General features: G+C 35.3%; 1 protein-coding gene across 1 annotated transcript in view; it reads right to left on the minus strand.

Annotated features, from left to right (window-relative positions):
* The window catches only part of sdk (sidekick cell adhesion molecule), a 496,543-nt gene that overhangs the window by 171,609 nt on the left and 302,377 nt on the right, over window positions 1-22,557 (minus strand). Inside the window, exons 22-23 of the mRNA XM_090407513.1 lie at window positions 15,589-15,772; window positions 2-295 (exon numbers count right to left, since the gene is read on the minus strand). Of these exons, the coding sequence (XP_090263639.1) occupies window positions 2-295; window positions 15,589-15,772 (478 nt within the window). The remainder of the gene's footprint in view (window position 1; window positions 296-15,588; window positions 15,773-22,557) is intronic.

A 22,557-nucleotide genomic window follows, 5' to 3' on the forward strand; every position in this document is an offset into this window, starting at 1 on the left:
CCTCTGTTATTAGTAGTAAACACTACAGAATAAGCTGTTCTGCCCCAGCCCTCATTGGTCTTTGCTGTCACACTAAATACATAATAGGTTTCTGGTAATAAATTAGTAACTTTCCGGGTGCGATCAGCAGGGGAATGTTCTTTTGTGATAATCTCTTCTGAGTCACTGTCTTGAAGGTACCAAGCTACTCTGTAAGCAATAATTTCTCCATTGGGTTCCTCTGGCACATCCCACAATATACGAGCCGTAGTTGTAGAGACATCAGGAAATGAAATATTGGAAGGCACACCAGGAACTATTGAAAAAAATAAAATATACGGTAAATGATAAACGAGGTCTTAAAATTATTGTAATCATTAATCTAGAAGAATGGAAGAATTAAAGAAACTGATTTCAGTGAAAACTATTCACTGCAGATAAAGGAGGTCGAATGTAATAGTTTTTAATGTTAAAGAAACACAAATTCAGATGAAAATATGATATGGTTTGGACACCACCAATGAATAAATATATATAAGATTCCAATCTTGCAGAATGCAAGAAGTAGGCAAAACCATATTAAAGTGAGAAGCATTTATTTCAAACTCCTCATTAATGGATAATAATTAAGGGACAATATGAATTCATTTACTTACATAAAATAATGCAATAGTTCCAACAGCAAAAATTACGTAGTAAAAGAGAAAAGTGTTTTAAAGAGAGGAGAGAATGACCGGAAACAAAAAGAATGAATAAGAAGAAACAATTTCCAAATATAGAGATTGCATAGCATATAAAAGAAGAATGGTAAAAAATATAAAAGTTTAAATCATACTACCTTTTCGTGTTATTCAAATGTAAAATGCAAAAAAGCTCAAAAATATAGTAATTCATAAAAAAGGGATATGTAAAGAAATATAAAGAATTCAAGAAAAAAAATGAAATATTCTTTCGCAACCTGTATATTCACCATTATAAAATATTAAATTATCATAATCTTTATGTCACAGATCAACTTGCATTTGTTTATCATCTAAACAGTTAACACAGTTATGGCTACCAAAGAGATATAAATAAAGATAAACTAGAGAGTTTACATCAAGAATGTCAATATTTTAATTGCAAATATTTTTCAAACCAAATCAGATTAATTTAACTTATTTATCATAAGATAACTGTTTAGGGTTTTATGGCAAAAGACAGCAATGTGCACTGTGCCAGTAATAATCATAGCAGTATAGAAAATAAAAATAACTTGATACCATACGTACTTGAATATAACTCACCCTTGCATATATTTTGCACACCTAATTTTACTTTATGAAAAAAAAAAAGGAATTAAAAAGTTTTGCATATACCTCACACATGAAAAAATTTAAAAACTTTAAGATATAGATAGTGAATGTTTATGGCAGTTTCAGATATTCTGTAATTTGGTTGATGAGAATCAGCATTTTAACTCAACAATCGTCGGCTTGCCTTTGTTGTTGAGTCATGCGATCTTTTGTTAATACTGCACCAATCATATGCAAGACTGGAAGTAGCAATACTAAATAACAGATTCTTGGCAAGTCATACTCATTTTCAGTTGTTTTTTTTTTTAAATCATGGCAATCTTATGATTCTGAAATGATAAAAGGACAAATGATAATGAAACTGTTTTAATTTAATTGCAGAAGCACTGTCACAAAAGATTCAAATATATCATGTCATGAATGTGAACAGCCAATTGCAAAAATAACATTCACAATTATAAATTAGAATGAATACTGAGAATTTAATTATAAATGTCAAATTAAGTTTTTCCTGAAAAACTAGTTTCTGAAAATCCCTGCATATATCTTGCACCACGATTTTTTAATTTTAAGAATCAAGTAAATATAGAAAATAAATATCAAGAAGGTGGCAAAATATTCTGGAGGTTGTTGAAGAAGCTTAGGAATGGAGGAAAGAGTGCTGTAAAAGGAGTTAGAGATGATAAAGGTGACATGAAAATGGTAGAAAAAGATATCCTTGAAGTATGGAGTAATTACTTTGAAAAACTGCTAAATGAAACAAGCAGTGATGACTGCACTGTGGTAAAAAACACTGACCAGGCATGCAGTCAGGAATACACATCTATACTAGAAGTAGAAAAAGCCATCAAAGGCTTGAAATGTGGAAAGGCAGCAGGAGTAGATGATATTCAACCAGAAATGCTGAAGTATGGTGGTATAAGAGTCTTACAGTGGCTGCACTGCATAGTTCAGAAAGCCTGGACAGAGGGACGAATTCCCGATGATTGGAGTAGAGCTCTCATAGTACCCATATATAAAAAGGGAAATAAAACTGAATGTGAGAATTACAGAGGTATTTCCCTACTGAGTGTTCCTGGCAAGATCTATGCAAGTATACTTGAGAAACGGTTGAGAAGAATTGTGGAAGAAAAGCTTGGTGAAGAACAAGCTGGATTCAGGCCAAATAGAGGCTGTCAGGATCAGATCTTCACTTTATGACAAATAGTCGAGAAAGCATGGGAATATAACAAAGATCTGTATTTAAGTTTTGTCGATTCGGAAAACGCATATGACAAGGTGCCAAGAGAGAAGCTATTCAATACGCTACAGTTATATGGTGTCAACGGGGTATTATATCAAGCAATACTTAGTCTTTATTGAGGTGTAAGTCAGCAGTTAGAATTGAAGGAAGTACAGGAAGATGGTTTTATGTTAAATCTGGTGTGAGACAAGGATGTACATTATCCCCTCTGTTATTCATTATCTATATGGATCACCTTATGAAGGAAAGTGGTATTAAACATGATATCAAAATTGGAGATGTTAATGTCAGCTCTTTGCTTTATGCAGATGATGTTACACGTCTAAATAAATCTGCTACAAGTCTGCAAGATTCTCTGACTAAATTGAATAGCTGTTGTAATAGATATGGTATGAAGGTCAGCAATAGAAAGACAAAGACAATGAAAATAGGCAGAATCATTGAAAATGTCAACTGTGTTGCGAATGGAGAACCTGGGGAACAAGTAAAACATTTCAGCTACTTAGGCATGGTTTTTACTGAAGATGGTAAATTAAATATAGAAATAGAAAATAGAATCAGCAAAGCTGGTATGGTGGGAAGTCAATTGAATAAATTCATATGGAATAAGAGAGAAATTAGTCAAAACACTAAATTAGCTGTATACAAGATAGTGTTCAAACCAGTTTTAACTTATGGATCTGAGAGCTGGGTCAGAAGTAAAACACTTGACCAAAGACTAGAGACCGCAGATATGAAAGTCCTGAGAAAGATTATAAGCGTGAACAGATGGCATCAATGGCAATATCATATTAAAAATGAGGATATTAGGAAGGAATTTGACATTGTCAGCATCCAAGAATGCGTTAGCAGAGCTAATCTCAGGTGGTATGGTCACTTAAACAGAATGGGCAAAGAAAGATTAGCAAAACAAGTGTTCTCTGCCAGGTTGGCAGGAAAACGACCCAGAGGGAGACCAAGATATAGGTGGATTGATACAGTACAAAGTGCCTTAGACAATAGAAATATAAAGATCTGATATGATAATGTTGGAGTCTTGACAAGTAACAGATTGATTTGGAGGAAAATTGTAGATAGGAAGTTAGTAATGATGTAATTTTTTTCATGTAGTACTATCATATCCTGTACACCCCTTGAGGGTACATGGCAGGAATTTGATGATGATGATCAAGTAAATACGGTAAGTACATAAAAATGTAAACTGGGTAAATAAGAAGGTATAAAAAGGCAGGCATAAATATGCCTATGAAAAACAACTGTAAAAAAGCTTATAAAACAGAAATAAAAACAACCAGGTATTAAAAGCCTATATACAAAAACAACATTGTATAAATATGAGGAAGGGGTCTGGAAAGTTCTGATAAATACCTAGAATAAAAATAATATTAAAGCAACTGATACAAACACAAGAAAGAACATATGAGGATATACGAATATAAGAACATAAGTTACCTTCATAACTCTGCAACTAATATGTTCTTTCTTGTGGTTATATAGTTGCTTTAATATTATTTTTATTCTAGTCCCCCCCCCATACATAAAATGTAAATCTATACACGGTGAAAAATATTGATTTTCTGTAAAAATTTAATAATAAAAAAAAACTTGATGGGTAATAAAAATGCCTGAATTCGTGGAACTCAGACAGATTATAAATACAGCTAAAACAATGACTGTACTCTCAATGCTAAAATGAGGAAAGTCAATTAAAATATGACTAATGGTTAGTTTGATACAACAGAACTCGAACACTGGCATATTATACCTCAACAGGAAGGGGGTGTATGAGATGCCTATGACCTATGCAGAGCTGAGCAAGGAGTAGTGTCTTTCTCTCTCTCTTTTTTTTTTTTTTTTTTTTTTTTTTTTTTTTTTTACAGACTGAGCAGACTACACTGCCACAATTTAATTTCAGGCTTTCATAGATTATTATTGGTCTCTCTATTCCATAATGACTGCCATAGGGATAAAAGTTTGTCTTATGATATGCCTGTAATCAGTGTAGGGGTCATGCAGGTGGTGGAAGTCTGAGAAACAAGCTGACCTTGCTGCAGTATCAGCAGCCTCGTATCCCTTAATCACAACATGGCTCAGGATCTAAAAGAAGTGCACATTCTAATGTAGCCTTCATAACCAAGAGAAAACATATTGGATACGAGAGAGCTCTGGATATTTCTATAGCTCTAGACTTATTGCATATAAGTCTGTGAATCTGTATATATTATGCACCTTTGATAGCAATGCAATCATTAATTTATCACAAGCACTATTGCATACATCCAGCAGCACTTGGATTTGAAAAGATATTGTGCTATTTGGAAAGACAGCAGAAGATCCCACCTAGGTCCTTAATTTTGAATTATCAATGAAAGCATGCACAAAATCAGAGTATTTGATTTGAAGAGCTTGAAAGAGCTACTGGTAGACAACAGGAGGTAGTCTACAGAAGGAAAAGCTGCATGGTGATATGTATGAATATCATGGCAGTAGCATATTTGTTGGCATCTGTGCAATATTGTCTATCATAATATCTAGAGCTTCTAAAAGTGCTTTTGTTTGCAAACCAAAGGATAGTATGGCAGTCTGATCAGTTGTATAGATTCTCCTGCTCTGGGCAAAATATAATAGGCCATGGAGGATGATCTTGCAGGGATTACGTTCAGTGGCATATAGCAGAGACAGCTGCACGTGTTCATATAACAGAGACAGTTGCAAGTGTTCAGAAGGGTTCATTTCCCCTAATGAGAAATTAGGAATCAGTGAAGTTCAAAATGCTCCAGTGATTAGATTGCAATTCTTATGTATAAGAGCCAACTATCACAGGGTATTCACTCTTTAGCATAAGCATTAACTTAAGACCATAATCGTTTCAATTTTACACAGATTGAGCAAAGAACATCTGTCCGCACCCCAAGAGGGGAAGATAGAATGTGAGGGATGTTCATCACTTTACAGTGCAATTGATATACATGAGAGAGAAAACTAAGTTTTTTTTTGACAAACATAAGTCCTAAGAGCTTGGCTTCTGGTGCCACTGGGATTAAGGTTTTCCTAGTCTGAGTCAGGGTAATGACCACATCTCTAGCAAAAATGCACACCAACTGTCTTTAACTGAGAAAATCTGAACCCATTTGCAAGTGTCTATGTTGAAAGATGATGTCATCCACATAGAGAACATCACTTACAGTTGGAAGAGGTTGTACAGTTATCAAGTTGATCTTGATTGCAAAAAAATTAGTCTGATGAAAAGAGGAGGTTCCTTCTGAGACCAAAAATGCATAGATCCTTCAATATTCCAATCTCCAAGCAGTGTCATATGCTTTTACTATATCAAAGAAATGGGTACTAAGTGATTCCATTAGAAAGGAATCTTGAATAGATGCTTCCATCCAGACTAGATGATCATTTGTAGAATGATATTTGCAGAAGTCAGAATGTGTTCGGAAAAAAAATTGTTTCTTGCCAGAAAACATACAAGATGAGAGCTAAACCATTTTTCCCATAATCTTGCGTAACTGAACAATATTCACAATATAAACAACATCAAGGAAGGAAGAAATAAATTAATTTATTGAACTTATTGTTTTGCTGGTTTTCTACCCAGCATCTTCAGATGAGCAAATTCTGTGACAAGCACATGGGCACTCAAGTAAATGATTAGAAATAATCTGAATTGTAACTGAAACAGAACTAATGTACTAAGATAACATGGAATGGATAACCATAAAGTTAATTTGGAGAAGTCAGACTATCTGGTCTCGGATGACTATCCCCCGAATCTTTAGAAAATTAATGAAAACATATTTGTTAAGGTTTCAGGTGTACTTCATAGCTAATGCTGATTCTAATAATAGACTCTCAGACCTATAATGACTTCTATGTCATATTGATGTCTTCTTCCATTTAATCCTATGTGAAGAGAATCCACAGCCTGGTCTGCCAGTCCCGACCTGCCACACAGATGATCATAGATGTAATTTTTGTGTTCTTCAAGGCTGATGTTACTATCTACCAGTCTGTCCAAATTAGGACAAACTCCAGGCACAAGAAACTTCATACACGTCAGGATATGCAAGCGGATGAAGTTGTTCTTTAAGAGAATGGATGAACGTAACTAGCTGAATAAGTTTTGAGAGTGGCATGGGGTGTCATATTTGCAGCTATCTTTTCTGATGTACTCTTAATGCATAGAATGGGAATAGTTTTGATGTGATCCTATGTGTTGGTTGCACATGGGGGTATGTGCAGTATTTTATCTAATTTATATAGACTGTCTAAAAAGTATTGAAAAGTTCCTCAAGCTCAGTTTCAAGAGCTGTTTCATTTGAACAAATATATCAGACTTGGTGATTAAGTGTTTTGAGGATACCATACTGCTGAGAAGGCTGATGGGGTAATTGCTTATGTAAATGCCTTTCTGTAAATGGAAAAGGATAATAAGTGATTCATGTAACTAGAAAGGGGAGATAATTTGTTTCCTTTTCTATTGTGAAGTTTCTATTAGGATGTTGGCTTTAAGATGCACTAATAATGTATCAAATGTGTCTGTACCATGAGGCCAAATTGCAAACACATTATCAACATAGCATAGCTAGACCATTGGCTTAAGCATAGTTGTGTCAAGGTTTTTTTTTTTTTTTTTTTTTTTTTTTTTTTTTTTTTTTTTTTTTTTTGTGTCCATACACAAGAGTTGGTTGATCAACATATAGTACATTAATACCGTGTATGGGTAGTGAATTGGGAAGGGAGGAACTTGTTTACATTTGATTTAAATGACTGTAAATTGTATTCCTTGGGAAACACGGCGGGGGGGGGGGGACTGTTCCACATGCAGCAGTTGCAGGGATGAAGGAGGAGGAAAAGAAACTTGTTCTATTTGTTTCTAGGTGTGCTGTGAAAGGATATTCAGCAGCAGCTGCATGTATTCCAATGAGATTAGTAATGAGTGGAGGAATTATTGATGTTATTCCAGATGAGCATTTCCCATGGAAATATTTATAGAATATGCATATTGCAGAAACCAAATGTCTGTGCAAAAGTGGGAGGAGTGAGTTGGTAAGAGATGGGTCATTAATAAGTCTAACTGCTCTCCTCTGTATTGAGTCAAGCATTTTGAGAGAGCTTTTAGGGATCCTGCTCCAAATATGAGAGCAATATTCAATAGCTAGACAGATTTGTGATTGGGTTTACAGCTGTTCAGAGGTGAAGTAATATCTTGAGCGAAAGAGAACTAGTTTTTTAGAAGTTGAGGATGCAATGATTGTGATGTGTTTATGACAGGAGAGGCTTGATGTCATGGCAATTCCAAGAAGATAAATCTCATTTTGTCTGGAAATTTGATTGTTGTCAAAAGTAATATTGGGAGAAAATGGTTCTTTTTTGTGAGGAAATGAGAGAGAAATGGGTTTTATTAGCATTGAAAAAATTGATCATGTTATCTGAACCCCATTTTAGGATGGCTTGGAGGTCAAAATTGAGGGAAGTGGTCGTTGGTGTTCTGTAGGTTGAGCTGAGTTATGTAGAGTAAGGTTTATCAAATGAAAGCAAGGAGTGCAATGTGGTGTCATCTGCAAAACTATATATTGGGTTGGAGGTCAACTGAAGTAGGTCGTTGATATATATAGCAGGAAGAGGGTTGGTGAGAGGACAGAACCTTGCAGAACCCTAGCATTAATTGGATGAGAGGATAGGGAGCCATCCACCATCACACACAGTGTGCGTCCAGACAGAAGGTTGGCAATCCAACTACAGAAGTCCTGGGTCAGACCAAATGATGGTAGTTTGCTTAGTAAGCCTTTGTGCCAGACCTGGTCAAAGGCTTTGGAGATATCAGGTGCTTGGTTTTCAAAATGTTCCATGTAAAAGCTGGCTAGTGGTGACGGGGACCCCCCCATTGCAGTCCCATCCAGTTGTATTTTTTCTTCCATAAGAAATAACCACAATAAAATTTGAATTTGAATAATTCAGTGATGTCAAAGAGGGAAATGTGACTTAATATATCTCTGCTAGAGGTATATTAGTGAATAGTGAAATAATGTCAAGGCTGGCCATGATGTTAGAATCTGTTAGGGTTAAATTTTTTATTAATGTTTAAAAGTGTACAAAATTTTTAATAAAAGAGGGAGAGCTGCATGTGTGTGTTTGGGGGAAGGGGTGATTTAGCTAGTTTGTGTAGGGATGTCTGTGCTATCAACTATTGGATGAAGGTGGTTATTAGGTTAGTGAATTTTGAGGACCCAGTGGTTTGACATAGCTTTCTGGTAATCTCTTTGGACCAAGATGTAACTTTTTTTTTTTTTTTTAATAAATATATACTTTTTCTTTTGAGATTTGGCAGGATCTCAATCTGATAAGTGGAGGAATCTTTAAGGAAATGATTCATTTTTCTCTTATAATCTGTTTGGCCTATAACAGTTTTGTTTCCTTTATCTGCTTTGATTATATATATTTTTTTCATCGATAAAAATATTGATAAAAAGAGAGGTGACATTGAAGCTCACCATGATATCATTATGGTTTCAATTGTTGTCATAATTGTTTATGAGATGTTATCTTGTCCAACAGCAATTTGGGCAACATTTAAGCAAAGCAGCTTTCATTTCTTTTTTTTTTTTTTTTAATTTATTTATTTTTTTTTTATATAAACAGCCTGTTTTAATCCCCCCATGCTCTTGAAGAAAATTGGCAATATAGTGTTGGAAAGAGGGATACCGATAAAAAGAGAGGTGACATCGAAGCTTGCCATGATATCATTATTGTTTAAAACTAAATCTTGGATTAAAGATTTGAAAGGGGGGGGGGCTTTTTTTTTTTATTATATAGGATGAAGAATGACCAGTAAGTAAGGTTAAGAATTTAGCTGTTTAGCTAAAATAGGGTTAAAACAGGGAGAGCCAGTAGCATCCCAAAATGAGAGACAGAGAGTTATAGGCTTATGAATACCTGGCAGTCTGTATATTGAGAGGGGGGGGGCTTTTTTTTTTTTTTTTTTTTTTTTTTTTTTTTTTTTTAAGAGGCCAAGATGTGACATTTTTTAGAAGCTTTTGTAATATTTTCTTTTAAGAATTAGTGGGATCATAATCCAGTGGTTTATAAGAAGTGCAGTCTTTGAGCCACACATTCATTTTACAATAATAATATTCACTATCATTGATGACCATAGTATTACCCTTTATCAGCTCTAGTGATTATTATGTGACTGTCTTTCCATAATTTATGAAGTGTGAGGAGTTGGCTGTTAGAGAGATTTCTTCTAGGAAGCGAAGCTTGAGAAAGGGAATTGGCTATGCGAAGCCTGATATATTGTTGGTAATGGTAGGAGGAGGCAAGTTGCAGATACCGCATTCCATATACAGCATAAAGTATAAGGATGAAACTTGATATATGGCACTACTGCAAAGTTGTTGCTGAGACTAAGGACGATAATGGATGTTTCGTCGAGCCTTTTGGATGATAAATTTCCAACTTGAATTGACTGACTTTGCAGCTTATAAAAAAAAAAAAAAATTAAGATTGTTATTTTTTTTTTTCTGTGTTTCTCCTTTATGGACAGATTTATTTGATATATCAGAGAGAAAAGACCAAAGTTTGGGGTTCAGAATTATTATTATTTATTTTATTTTTTATGGGGAACCCATCCATGAGAGATTGGTCAACCTAAAGTACCAATAGCACTGTGGATAGGCAAGAAGGAACTTGTTCACATTTATCTTGAAAAGCTGTGAGTTGTATTCCTTGAGAAACACATAAGGTGGCAGACAAGAGGGAGGCAGTAAATGGGATGAACAAAGAGCAGGAGAAATTTGTTCTGTAAGTTTGGAGATGCATTGTGAGAAAGTGTTGGTTAGTTGCATTTGAACTGATTTGACAGAGAGTAAGGGTATTATTGATGTATTTGTAGACGATGCAAGTATCTGGAGTTAAAGTAACACTTTGAGGAAAAAAAAAAAAAAAAACTTAATTTTTTGGAGGGAATATTTGTAATATGTTTATGCCAAGAGAGCTTTGAGGTTAGTGTAATCCCAAGAAGATAAATCATAAATCTCATCATGCATGGAGATTTGGATGTTGCAAAAATTAAAGCTGGAAGGGAAGAGTTATTTTTTGTGTGATATAAGACAGAAATGTGTTTTGCTTGCATTAAAATTGACCAGATTATCCATACTTCACTGATGAATGGTTTGAAGATCTGTATTTAAGATGGTAGTGGTTATGTCTCTGGATATTGTGGTGATTTGTACACTGCCAGGTTTGTCACACGAAAGGAAGAATGTAATGTGCTGTCATCAGCAATACTATGTATTGGGTCAGTAGTCCTGCTGGAGTAAGTAATTTATATATAGAAGAAATAGGGTGGGTGAGAGAACAGAGCCTTGTGGAACCCCTGCATTGGTTTTATATTTAGAAGATAAGTAACCATCCACCATCACCTGAAGTGAGCATACAGTCAGAAAGCTGGCGGTCCAAGTGCAGAAGCCAGGGGGTAGGTCAAATGATGGGAGTTTGTTTAACAGGCCTTTGTGCCAGACCCAGTCAAAGGCCTTGGAGATATTATTATTACGGGTATCTCCATGGAGTCAGTAGTCATCGTTGGAGACCCAAACTAGCAAACTAGAAAACAATATCTATCATTTCTCTTCTTGAATTCATTTACAGACGAAGAACTCACAACTGAGTCAGCCAATGCATTCCACTCATTCACCACCTTCCAGGTGAAAAACCTTGTTCTCGCACCCTTGTTAACCACACTTTTCCTTAATTTCCAGGGATGATCTCTTGTTCTTCCATCACTATCACACAGCTGAAACATTTCCCCTGCATCAATCTTATAAAAACCTTTTAGTAATTTAAATGTTTCTATCATATCCCCTCTTCTCTGCATATCAACTAACATCTGCAATCCACAATCTATCAATATAGGGAGCATTTTTTACATCACTCACCAACTTAGTCACTCTCCTCTGAACCCTTTCCACAACCTCTTCATTTCCAAGGAATCTAGATCAAAGGCAACCCACTTGGGACTCGCCAAACTTTTCCATGGTATTTATCCGGATGAGTGATATAAATGAGCAGATCACCTATTGAGTCATAGTGATGGAACCCATATTGGTAGTCATTTATTAGCTGAGTCTTCAAGTCAGCACAGCAGTTGGGCGTTGATAGTTCCATTACTCTGGAAAGAATTGGAGTAAGAGAAATTGGATGGTAGTTAAAGGGGCATTGATCTATGTTTCTTACGCTGAATATAAGCTAATTTCCATACTGCAGGTAGATACCAGTGGAATAAGAGAGTATAAAAAAACAACACAGGATGGGAGTCATCCCTGGAGCATAGACCTTTAAGACAGTTGGAGGAATGCCATGGGGATCAGGAGACTTTTTGGTATCCAATTTGAATAAAATTCTCCTGAATTGGGTGTATAGTGCATGGTGTAATATTCTTTCTTTTTTGTTTAATTGTTATTATGTTATCTCTCTTATCTTATGGCAAATCTTGTTCGGGTGTGTCTTTGTATAATTATACATTATCTCATTTGAAGTTTATCTTCTTAACTCTTACTATACTTCTGACTTATCGCCAGTTACATTACTTCTATCTTATGGCCGCAATTAAAAGGCTCAAGTGTGCAAGACGTCAAGAACAAAGAAAGTGCCTCAGGCTGGAGCCAATCTCTTTGTCTGATTTACTGGTGTTTATTCTAAATTAAATTTTGGAAAATTTGTTTGTTAGTCAGCTGCGTCACCAAAATTCTAGGATAAGAGAAGTATCTCCCTCTTGAAGAATAGAACACCCAGTATGACACACAGCTTCTTCCTTTCCAACTTATATTTATACCAAATTACATATATTTCTAACTCTGCAGTCTTGGCAATATCTACTTCTAGAAACATAGGTTCGACCTTAGAGATCAGGCAAGTTATTTTGACAATAAAACAATCTATTCATTACTAAGAAACAAATACACAAATTAATTTTACTTAAGTCTAATATGTACACTATATCTAACAACTCAGTATAAGTTATACATTCAATTCCCGTAATCATCTGAATCTTAGCAGGACTACGTGTCTAGAATCCCCCCCCCCTTCTTAACTTTACATATTCTCAGATCGTTAACATAAAAAAATTTATTCAGGTTTTAGAAATAGCTACAACAATAAACACAAGTAGATTCACTATACAATTCAGCTAGGCTTTCTCTCACGTAGAGTAAATTAATTCATTTGTCAGCTCAAGGCCTAAAGTCCAGCAACTCAAATTTTAAATCAATTTCATCAAATTAAACCACCGTCACAATCTAAGGTTTCTTTCTGACTAAATAATGGAAAAGTTCTTACTTTTCATGAAGTCTGGCCCTCTCTAGCTAATTTGTGCGATTATCTCTTCTTATTCCCATTATACCTCATCACCACTGCACCAGGATATCCTTTTCATAATTTGCAAGACTTCTTCCTTATTATCAGCGGACAATTTGATTCCTACGGCTTGGAAGTTTGGCATCTGGTTCCTCCTAATACAATGTGCTTTAGTTGCATCGTTCTTCTGGCCTTTGCTTCTTGAACACAGGTCTCCAAATAGGATTAATGATTCATCACCCACGATTCTAGTGAAGCTCAGCTGCCGTTAGCAAACATTGTACCGCTTCTAAACTCCTCGGCTTACGGTAACCTTGATACTGTCATGAGCCTGAACTTTCTTGCCAGAACTCCACGTGACTTTCTGCCCCATGAATGGAAACTCCACTCCGGAACGTACTCGAACTCCCAGGAACAGACTAAATCAAGCTCCTAAGTCTCGACACAGCAACTTCTATTTATATGGTTCCGATGACCTTCATTTTCTTACGTCGTAAACCCCTGGGTACCCTGATGTTCTGTCCTATCACCCTCGTCGGCCAGTGCAGTTAGATGGGAAACCCCCGTGCAATGTCAACCTTCACTTTGTAGTGGCCTCAGGTCATGACTTAATCCTTTAGTTGACTAGAGGTATACTTAGACACAATTAACCTCACATGTAATTTCCTTTGTTCTTACACCAAACTTTTGATATTACAATATTCAATAATTTCCAATTCAATTAACACCCAGTTTTTCTATTAAAATACAAGTATTTTAGTGGGACTTAGCATACTTGTAAAATTTGCATAAAAGGCAATTTATTACAAAAATTCCTTTTATTCAAGATTTTACAATGGGATGGTTGGGGACATGGGGACTTCACCTGTTTGGTCCCCTGAAACAGGACCTTGGTAGCAAACATCTTGCTGATGATTTGCAAATGAGGTGCAGGTTTGGCTAAGACAAAAGAATTTTATGCTCTGGTTTTGAAGGACTCATAAAGTGGTAGGAAAAAATGTATAAATGTTAAAGGGATTATGAAGAGAAATAAAATATGTACTTCAGAAAAAACATTGTTTTATTTTTTATAACAATTTGTAACTTACTGACTTTCCTTCATAATATGAGTATCATTAATGTAATGGAAGAACTGAATTGAGATCATCTACTATTACTTAATACTAAGTAATAGTAGATGACTATTACTTAGTATTACTAAGTAATAGTAGATAACATCTAATATTACTTAATACTAAGTAATATTCCAAGAACATCATGGTAATACACTTAAAAGACAGCAGGATACAGATCAATTAGGTCTCACAACTTCATCTGTTTCAAATCACCCTCAGGAAAAGGCTAGGAATACGCCGCTGGAAGCAAAAGTCAGAATGTCATGAACCTTTCAGGACCTCATCTGTTGGTAAAAATGGAAAAAAAAAACAAACAAAAAAAAACTAGACTATGTGTAGTAACATGGAATGGATAAAGTCTATTTTAAAAAAAAACAAGCCACAATATAAAACAAAAAATGGAAGAGATGAACCTTGAAATGAGAGAGACTAGATGTGCAGATATGGATAGATAAACTGAGGTACCACACTTTAATTTACCGGAAGCAATCATAAAAATATGACAGGAATATTAATGAACTGTTATAGTTCAAAATTTTCACCAGAGAGAATTATTATGATTAAAATTCTTGAAAGCAACACCAATCAATTTATGCATCCTATAAATATATGTCCCTACCTCAGATCATCCAGATGATGAAATTTTAAGTTGTATGAAAATATATGGGAAGCATTAAAATAGGAAAATGCGATGAGTTCCTAATAGTAAGGACTGACATGAGTGATATTTTGTAATAAAAATTATTTAATAATTGCTAATACTTGGTTCAAAAACTATCCAAGACAACTTCACTCATGAAAAAGCCCTTAGAGACCCGAGGAATCATTATTTTAGCATAATTAAAAACAGGTTCACAGAAAGTCAGTAAGACAAGTTAAATCTTTTCCTAGTGCTGAGTGTAATTCAAATCACTACACAGTACTAGCTAGTAGCTTCAACAGAAGCTAAGTGGGAAAAAAGTTAATAAAGAGTTAACAGAAACTTAAGACTAAATTAGAATGATAAACAACTTCGGATAAGTATGCACTAGAAACAGTTAACTAAAGAATTACTTTAGTATAAAATTGGTGAACTAGAAAATGTGGGATAATAAGGCAATTATTATTATGAAAACTTGAAATGATTTAAATGAAAAATGCGCAAAACATCTGAAGATGTAATGAGGATAAAAGAAAGGAATGGATGATTAATGAAATTATGGAGTTTGATTTAAAATGGGGAGGGGGAGGATAGGAGATCTAAGTAAATAGATAAAAATTTAACAAATATCTGAGAAATGTAATGGAGCAAAGGAAATATGGATAAATATTCAATGCCAAGAAATTGTAGACTTAGTTGCCATGATTTTTCAAAATGCGCAAGAAAGAATTGTTCCTTTTCTTTAAGGAACAAACACCTGAAATGAAGGAAGAAGAGAAAAAAACCATGGCTGCCAACCTCCAGATCACAGATGGCATACAAATGAATGAAGAAAAATTGACATACTTGAAATTCTATTGAGCTACAAAAATTCACCTACATAAATAAAGAGTATACAATTATATCTTTGCATTTATCATACATACTGAATAAAATAATTATAGTGACAAAACATACCATCTTCAAAAGTGCGTACAGACAAGGGAAGCGAACTCAAAGCCCCATCTCCAATACGAGAATATGCCAAGACTTGTATGCTGTAGACTGTGTATTTTCTAAGTTCGGTTAGCGTTGTTGTGAAAGTGCTGTTACCTTCAATAGTTTTATATTTGAAAGGAACCACTTTAGCTCCATAATAAACCTGGAAAAACAAATTCAGGAATTATGAGAAAATAATTAAGTCTAAACAACTTTACTTTTTTTAAAAATAACATATTTTTCTCTGCTATTAAAAGTATTACAATCGTAATCAAACATAATATGTCACCATATGACAGTTTCAGCTTCATATAAAGCAGATGTATTTAACACTAATACATCAGATCAAGTTTTTTTTTAATCCCAGATGATTAATTAATGCATAAAGACATTTATTAATGATTAATAAATGCCTTTTTAACAAGACTTAGCAACCAAAGCTAAAACTTCACAAAGCACCAGCAATTATACCTACTTGTTCTTTCTCTTCACACTGCATATAGCTTGACCTGAAAAAACTGAAAAGGAAGTGTATCTTTTTACTATCTTTCCCATTCTATACCTACATACACTTTCTTTCATTTTCTTAGAGATTTTCATTCTTATTTAACTCTTAAAAATTTCCTAAATGCATTTTCCAGCCTATACCAATTCATATATCTAGATTATCATTATAATGGTTTGAATAATTGAAATTCAACTTCATTTATCTATTTTTCCCTACACTTTATTCGTTTCCTTTTTCATCTATACTAACCATTCCTTTGAAGAAAGATGTCCTCGTTTCTTAACCCACGTCCTAACAGTTAAGAGATATGCATATTCATGAAAGCTTGATCAATGGTATCACCAATTGATACATATCAAGTAAGTATGCATGCATGTTTATTTCTTTTTTTACTATCAACGTAATCAATTTTCATATAAGTATAATAGTAACCAGATAATCTAGCCATATCCTTTATTTATCACACTAATCAACTAGGATTTAAATAAATGTGGAAAAACTCATAAAATCATTGAGTTTTTAAAAATCATAAAATTATTATTTTTATACATTGGCACCTCCAATCCTTTTTCAGTGAGTCCATGACTCACTGAAGAAGGATCCTTTCAGGTCATGTTTATGGTCATGTAATTGTTTATGCATAAACAATTTGCATTACTCACCAAAAATCATGAGAACCTGGATCTTACATGCATCCTAACTTTGCCCTCACTCAGCTTTCAGGGAGAACTCCAAGTTCTCCTGCACCTGCCATGAGTTGAAAAAACTTTTCTTATATCTATATGCTAAGGTCTCCTTTACAATATAAACATTGTATGTTTCTAGCATATTTCCTCTCCTCCTATATCTAAAACTCTGCAAGACCACATTCCTTCAACCTACCTTCATATGCAAAATTCCATTGGCCTGATATGATCTTGGTTAACCACTGTTGAATATTTAAATGTTTACTCATATCAATGGAATGCAGGCAACCATATCTGAGCATAGTAGTCCATATGTAGGCATGTCAAAGCTTTGTAAAGTGGGAGAATACCTTGCTTATTCCTTTGAGTTAGTACTCTCTTCAACATTGCCGTGATGTGATATAAAGGTTTAACCATCTTAGCAAAATGGCCTCTAAACAGGTTCATCAACTACGTGCAACAAAATCCTATTAATATAATACCCAACAGTTTCAGTCCAAAATGCATTAACTTGCAAGCAACATTAAACTGACACTCATTAACATTTATCTATAGAATCAGTCTGTTCAAGTCAGATTGCAAGGATTCTGTATCAGATATTATATTTTTATCAACCAGGTCAACTTTACATCAGCATATAACAAGATATTTCCTTCCAAATCATTCCTATGTCATTAATATACAAGTTAAACAGCAGGAATCCAAATACAGATGCCTGGGATACCACACTGTTTATCCTCCTTTTCTATCCATTATCATTACCAATATCCATTATTTGATCAGTCAGCCACTCTCCTATCGATGTCATAAGCTCATCCATTTGAGTTTGTATACAATAACCTCCTATGTGGAATCTTGTCAAATGCCTTGGCAAAGTCCAGCAGTACTGTGGTACAATCATTCCCCTTTACCAGTTTCTGCTGTGACTATTGTAAAAGTGAGCAGACTGCCAAAGCAAAATAATAACAAATAAACCCATGCTATTTTCTAAACAAAATGTTACCTACCTGGATGCAGGCCCCAACCAGGCTCTCCAATACATTTCTCTATAGCTGGCTGCATCAGTTGTAGTGTCGCCCTTGAATAATGGAAATATCTTGCTTGCCTTTCACTTATTAGGAATCATGCTCATGTTGAGAGAAACAACCAACTTATAGGCACTGCTAACACTTTGCACATTCCCTTACCCATTCTAATCATTCAATTCTACTTCCATATTTGCATCAAGCGCTTGCAATATCTTTAAAACTATTACCTCTAGTTCAATCTTGGCTACAAGATCCCCTTGGTCCACTTCACATGCACTACTGATTCTCTACTGTGCATTTTCTCATGCCATGTCACTGTTTTAAGCTGTCATCTCAGTTTATTATAATTGTCTGCCTTATAGTTCCATATTATTATATAATACCTACAGGGAGTCAAGTCCTCATCGAGGGAGGGTATACATCACTAAAACCAGCTGTCCTACCTTCCCTTAAATTCATTCACATTAGATTATTATTATTATTATTATTATTATTATTATGGGTATCTCCATGGAGTCAATAGACTCATCGCAGGAGACCCAAACTAGAAAACAATATCTATCATATCTCTTCTTGAATTCATTTACAGACGAAGAACTCACAACTAAGTCAGGCAATGAATTCCACTCATTCACCACTCTCCAGGCAAAAAAACCTTGTTCTCACACCCTTGTTAACCACACTTTTCTTTAATTTCCAGGGATGACCTCTTGTTCTTCCATCACTATCACACAGCTGAAACATTTCCCCTGCATCAATCTTATAAAAACATTTTAGTAATTTAAATGTTTCTATCATATTTCCTCTTCTAAGATGCACTCACCACCTCTAAAGAAAACTATTCCACTCACTCACACACACAGCTCTGTAAGAGAAAACTTAGCCTTACCCCTTTTTTGACTGTAAAGAAACTTAACTTCAATGGATGTGCCTTGGGTTCTCTCCCCACCTTCCAACATAATGAAAAATTTCACCCGTTGATATCCTATAACATTCATTCAGAATGTTTATAGACTTCTATCATGTCACAACTCTTTCTCCTGTTAACCAGAGTCTGTAATTCACATACTTGCAATCTGTCCTCATAATCTAAATCCCATAATCCAGATATAATGTTTGTAACTCTTCTTTCCCTCTCTTTCCACAGTTTCTTTATCCCCTTGGAATCTGGGAGACCAAATTTGCACACAATAACCCAGGTTCCTTATCAAGGCCTTATAAAGAGACAACATGACTTCCTTAGCTTACGTGTCAAGATTCATTTCAACATCGTAATTATCCTCTGAGTTGTATTTGCAACTTTTGTTAAGTGACCACTGAACTTCAAATTCTTATCCACCATTACACCAAAATCCCTAGCCTCATCAGTTTCTTGTAGCATAATCGTGTAATCTTGTAACCCTGTACCTCATCAGTCTCTTGTAGCATATGCCACTGGAAATCTCATCACCCAAAGTGCATAACTTTACACTTACTAAAATTAAACTGATAGCCATTTTCATTTGTCCAAATTTCCAGCCTATTCAAATCATTTGTAATCTGCCCTATCTTCACATCATTGGCAAACAACTGCACATCTGTTAGACCCTTCCTAATGTCATTAATGTACAGATAAAATGTATACTTGTTCTTATTGAAAGCTCTTATATGATTTGCTATCTCAGATGTAACAATCATGCATCATGTATCATGACTACCTTCAATCAGGTGATGCATGCTTTTTCTTCCTTTCAATCTATGTCCCACCCCTCCGTAGTTGAAATCATCTATGACAGTCTTTCTTGTGTGCCCACACAGTTACTGGGCCTTTAAAGTTCTTAGTCCTGAAGTAGTACCAACTAGGTATTTTGTCCCCTCAACCTATACTTCACAGCAAAAAGCCTCAAACCTTTTGCCTGTGTTACTCATACTATCACTATCATTCTCTACTTGAGACTGATTCAATACAATCTTTCATGCAACCACCTTAACTAATTTCTCTGGCTATTTACATTTATTCTTTCAATGAATAACAATTTGTCCATGCTCTGCACAACAAATCAATCAATTTTTTGCAAGTACATGCTCTTCCAGCAATCAACATGGACGTGCTACACACATTTCTCCTAAATAGTCTGCTCAGTGAATAATCATCTGCATGTAAATCAGAGGCTGTCCCAGTTCAGTTTTATCATACGTTGGCAAAATACTCACAATCTTGACTTATTTGCTCTTCTTGCCTCTTCCAATCACTTTTGCATATCTTCAGTCCCAAAAAAAATCTTCAGGTCCAGAAAACAAGCTTTCTTGCCTGTCCTAATATAGTACAATTTGTAATAGCATTCTTGTATAGAGACATCATTCTTCAATTGCAACAAATGAACTAAAGCTATTCTTGGCTGCTTATGTACTTGAGGGAATTTATTTATGGTCATTTTGTACATACATATAGTATTGTATCACTTTATCTAATTTGGTCATCAAAAATGGTCTGATTTAACCGAAAGTTATTAGGATTACATACCATTCATATGGTTTAATTTTTTTTTTCAATTTAAATCATATGACTATGCAGGTACTTTTAGGGCTGAAATAAAATGAGTGATTCTGAATTTAATTTAAGTTCTATAATTTATTTAACTGTATCATTTTTAAGCATTGCGCCAAATTTTACCGTTAAAAATGCCTCCTGATACCAAAACTGAGATGGCTTTACAGGCTTTTATAAGACTTCCACATACTAAATTTAAAGAAACTTGGTCTAACCAGAGCAAAGAAATAACACACACACACAATCTACCAATAATTGTCCAGATGTTTTAGCAATGTACAATTGATACCAGCAGGCAAACCTTAATATCAGGTAAAACCTTTGATCACCTCTTGCACCCTTTAAGGGAGGCTTTCAACCAATGTGCAGCAGACATCAGGTGGAATTTGTTATCAAACTCCATCAAAGCAGCACTGAGTTCAGCGACAGATTAATGATGTGCTGCTCTGGACCTCAATCGCCATTCTGATTCATCCTACATTTATTTGATGGGGTAGAGGTCAGGACTCTGTGCAGGCTAGGGCAGTCGTTTAACACCCATCTCTTCATACCATTCCATAATAGCTGCAGCTTTGTGGCATGGGGTATTGCAGACTTGATAGTAACATGGGTCTGTTCCATAAAAACTCCACAGTGTAGACAACACCTGATTATCCAGAATATCAAGGTACTACTGAGCTGCCTTCATGGAACCGTGGACAATGACCGATGGTCCTACTCCAAACCAGCTGAATGCACCCCACACCATTACTTCTCCACCACCAAGTTTTACTGTGGGTACAACACACTGTGGTAACAAGCATTAATCAGGCTACCTCTACACCCACACCCTGCTATCAGACTGGAAACAGGTGAACCTTGATTCAAGGCTCCAGAGTACCATTTCCCACTGGTCAATTGTCCAGTTCACACGCTCTTTTCATCAGGCCAGACAAGCTGCCTTGTTCGTTGTTTTGATGTTCTGCTTGAGTGCCACTGCTCTGCTGTGGAAAGCCAGTAAACAGAGTTCTTTTTGTACAGTATTAGTGTTCACCATGGTGTTACTGATGCTCTGGAACTTATCATGGATGGTCTTTGCTGATTGTAGCCAGTTTTTGCATGTCACCCATTTTAACACCATTCTGTCCCTGTTAGTCATTTTCGGCAGCTGCCATGAGTGTTTCCTGCACTAGTGACACTAGAACATCTTCATTTATTGATCACATCACCAACTGTTGATTTTGGATGCTCCAGCTGAACAGCAATGGCACGTACAGACATGCCACCAATGTGACAGCCCATGACAAAACCTCTCAAAGTCACAGAGTTCACGTCGTGTTGCCATACCACCTGTATCAACTGCTGCCTATTATCTGAACACCGGTTCTGATATTAAAACACCTGGAATGTTCCATAACTTGTAACAGGGGTGTCTGTACAATTATTGGTAGATAGTGTAGTTTATGTACATATACAAAGAAAGTCTGGAAAGTTCTCATTAACACCAAGAACAAAATTGATATTAAAACAACTGATATAACACAAGAAAGAACATACTAGTAGCAGAGTTATGAAGGTAACTTATGTTCTTATATTCTTTTATCCTCGTATGTTCTTTCTTGTGGTTATATCAATTGCTTCAATATCATTTTTGTTCTAGATGTTTATCAGAACTTTCCAGAGGGCCCCCCCCATATATGTACAGATAGGGTTGCTTAAGAGTCAAAGCCATACAACTTGAAGGAGACCTCCACATTGCTTTTCAGAAAATTGAACTGGCTGGGGCCTCTCACCTAATATCTGAACTTCATCTTTGTGTGGTGCACCCCATTAGTAAGTATCTACTGGGTACTGAACAAACAAGGATGGGCTGGCAGTTTGGGACTTAGCTGACCAAATAGTACTCTCTATTGGCTTAAGCCACAAATGTATATTTGTACAACATGATGAGATTTCATGCTAACTCAGGTGTCACCTGGGTAAACAAGCCCTCCCCCACCCTCCTCTGGTACTTTTGTCAGGAAACCATGACAGAGAAAAATCAACTATTGGGACAATCTCCAACACAACATCTAGAAGAAGAATAAACCAAATATCAGAAGAACTGAAGATAGGAATGATTCATATAGGAGTGTTAATGGAAAGAAAATTGAACTTGTTGAAGAACTGGGAAAGTACGACATGAACATAATTGGTATTATTGAGACAAAGAAAACA

This window comes from Typopeltis vanoorti, chromosome 17, assembly GCF_054136105.1.
Source record: "Typopeltis vanoorti isolate ZY-2024b chromosome 17, IOZ_Tvanoo_1.0, whole genome shotgun sequence".
Classification (NCBI taxonomy): Eukaryota; Metazoa; Arthropoda; class Arachnida; order Uropygi; family Thelyphonidae; genus Typopeltis; species Typopeltis vanoorti.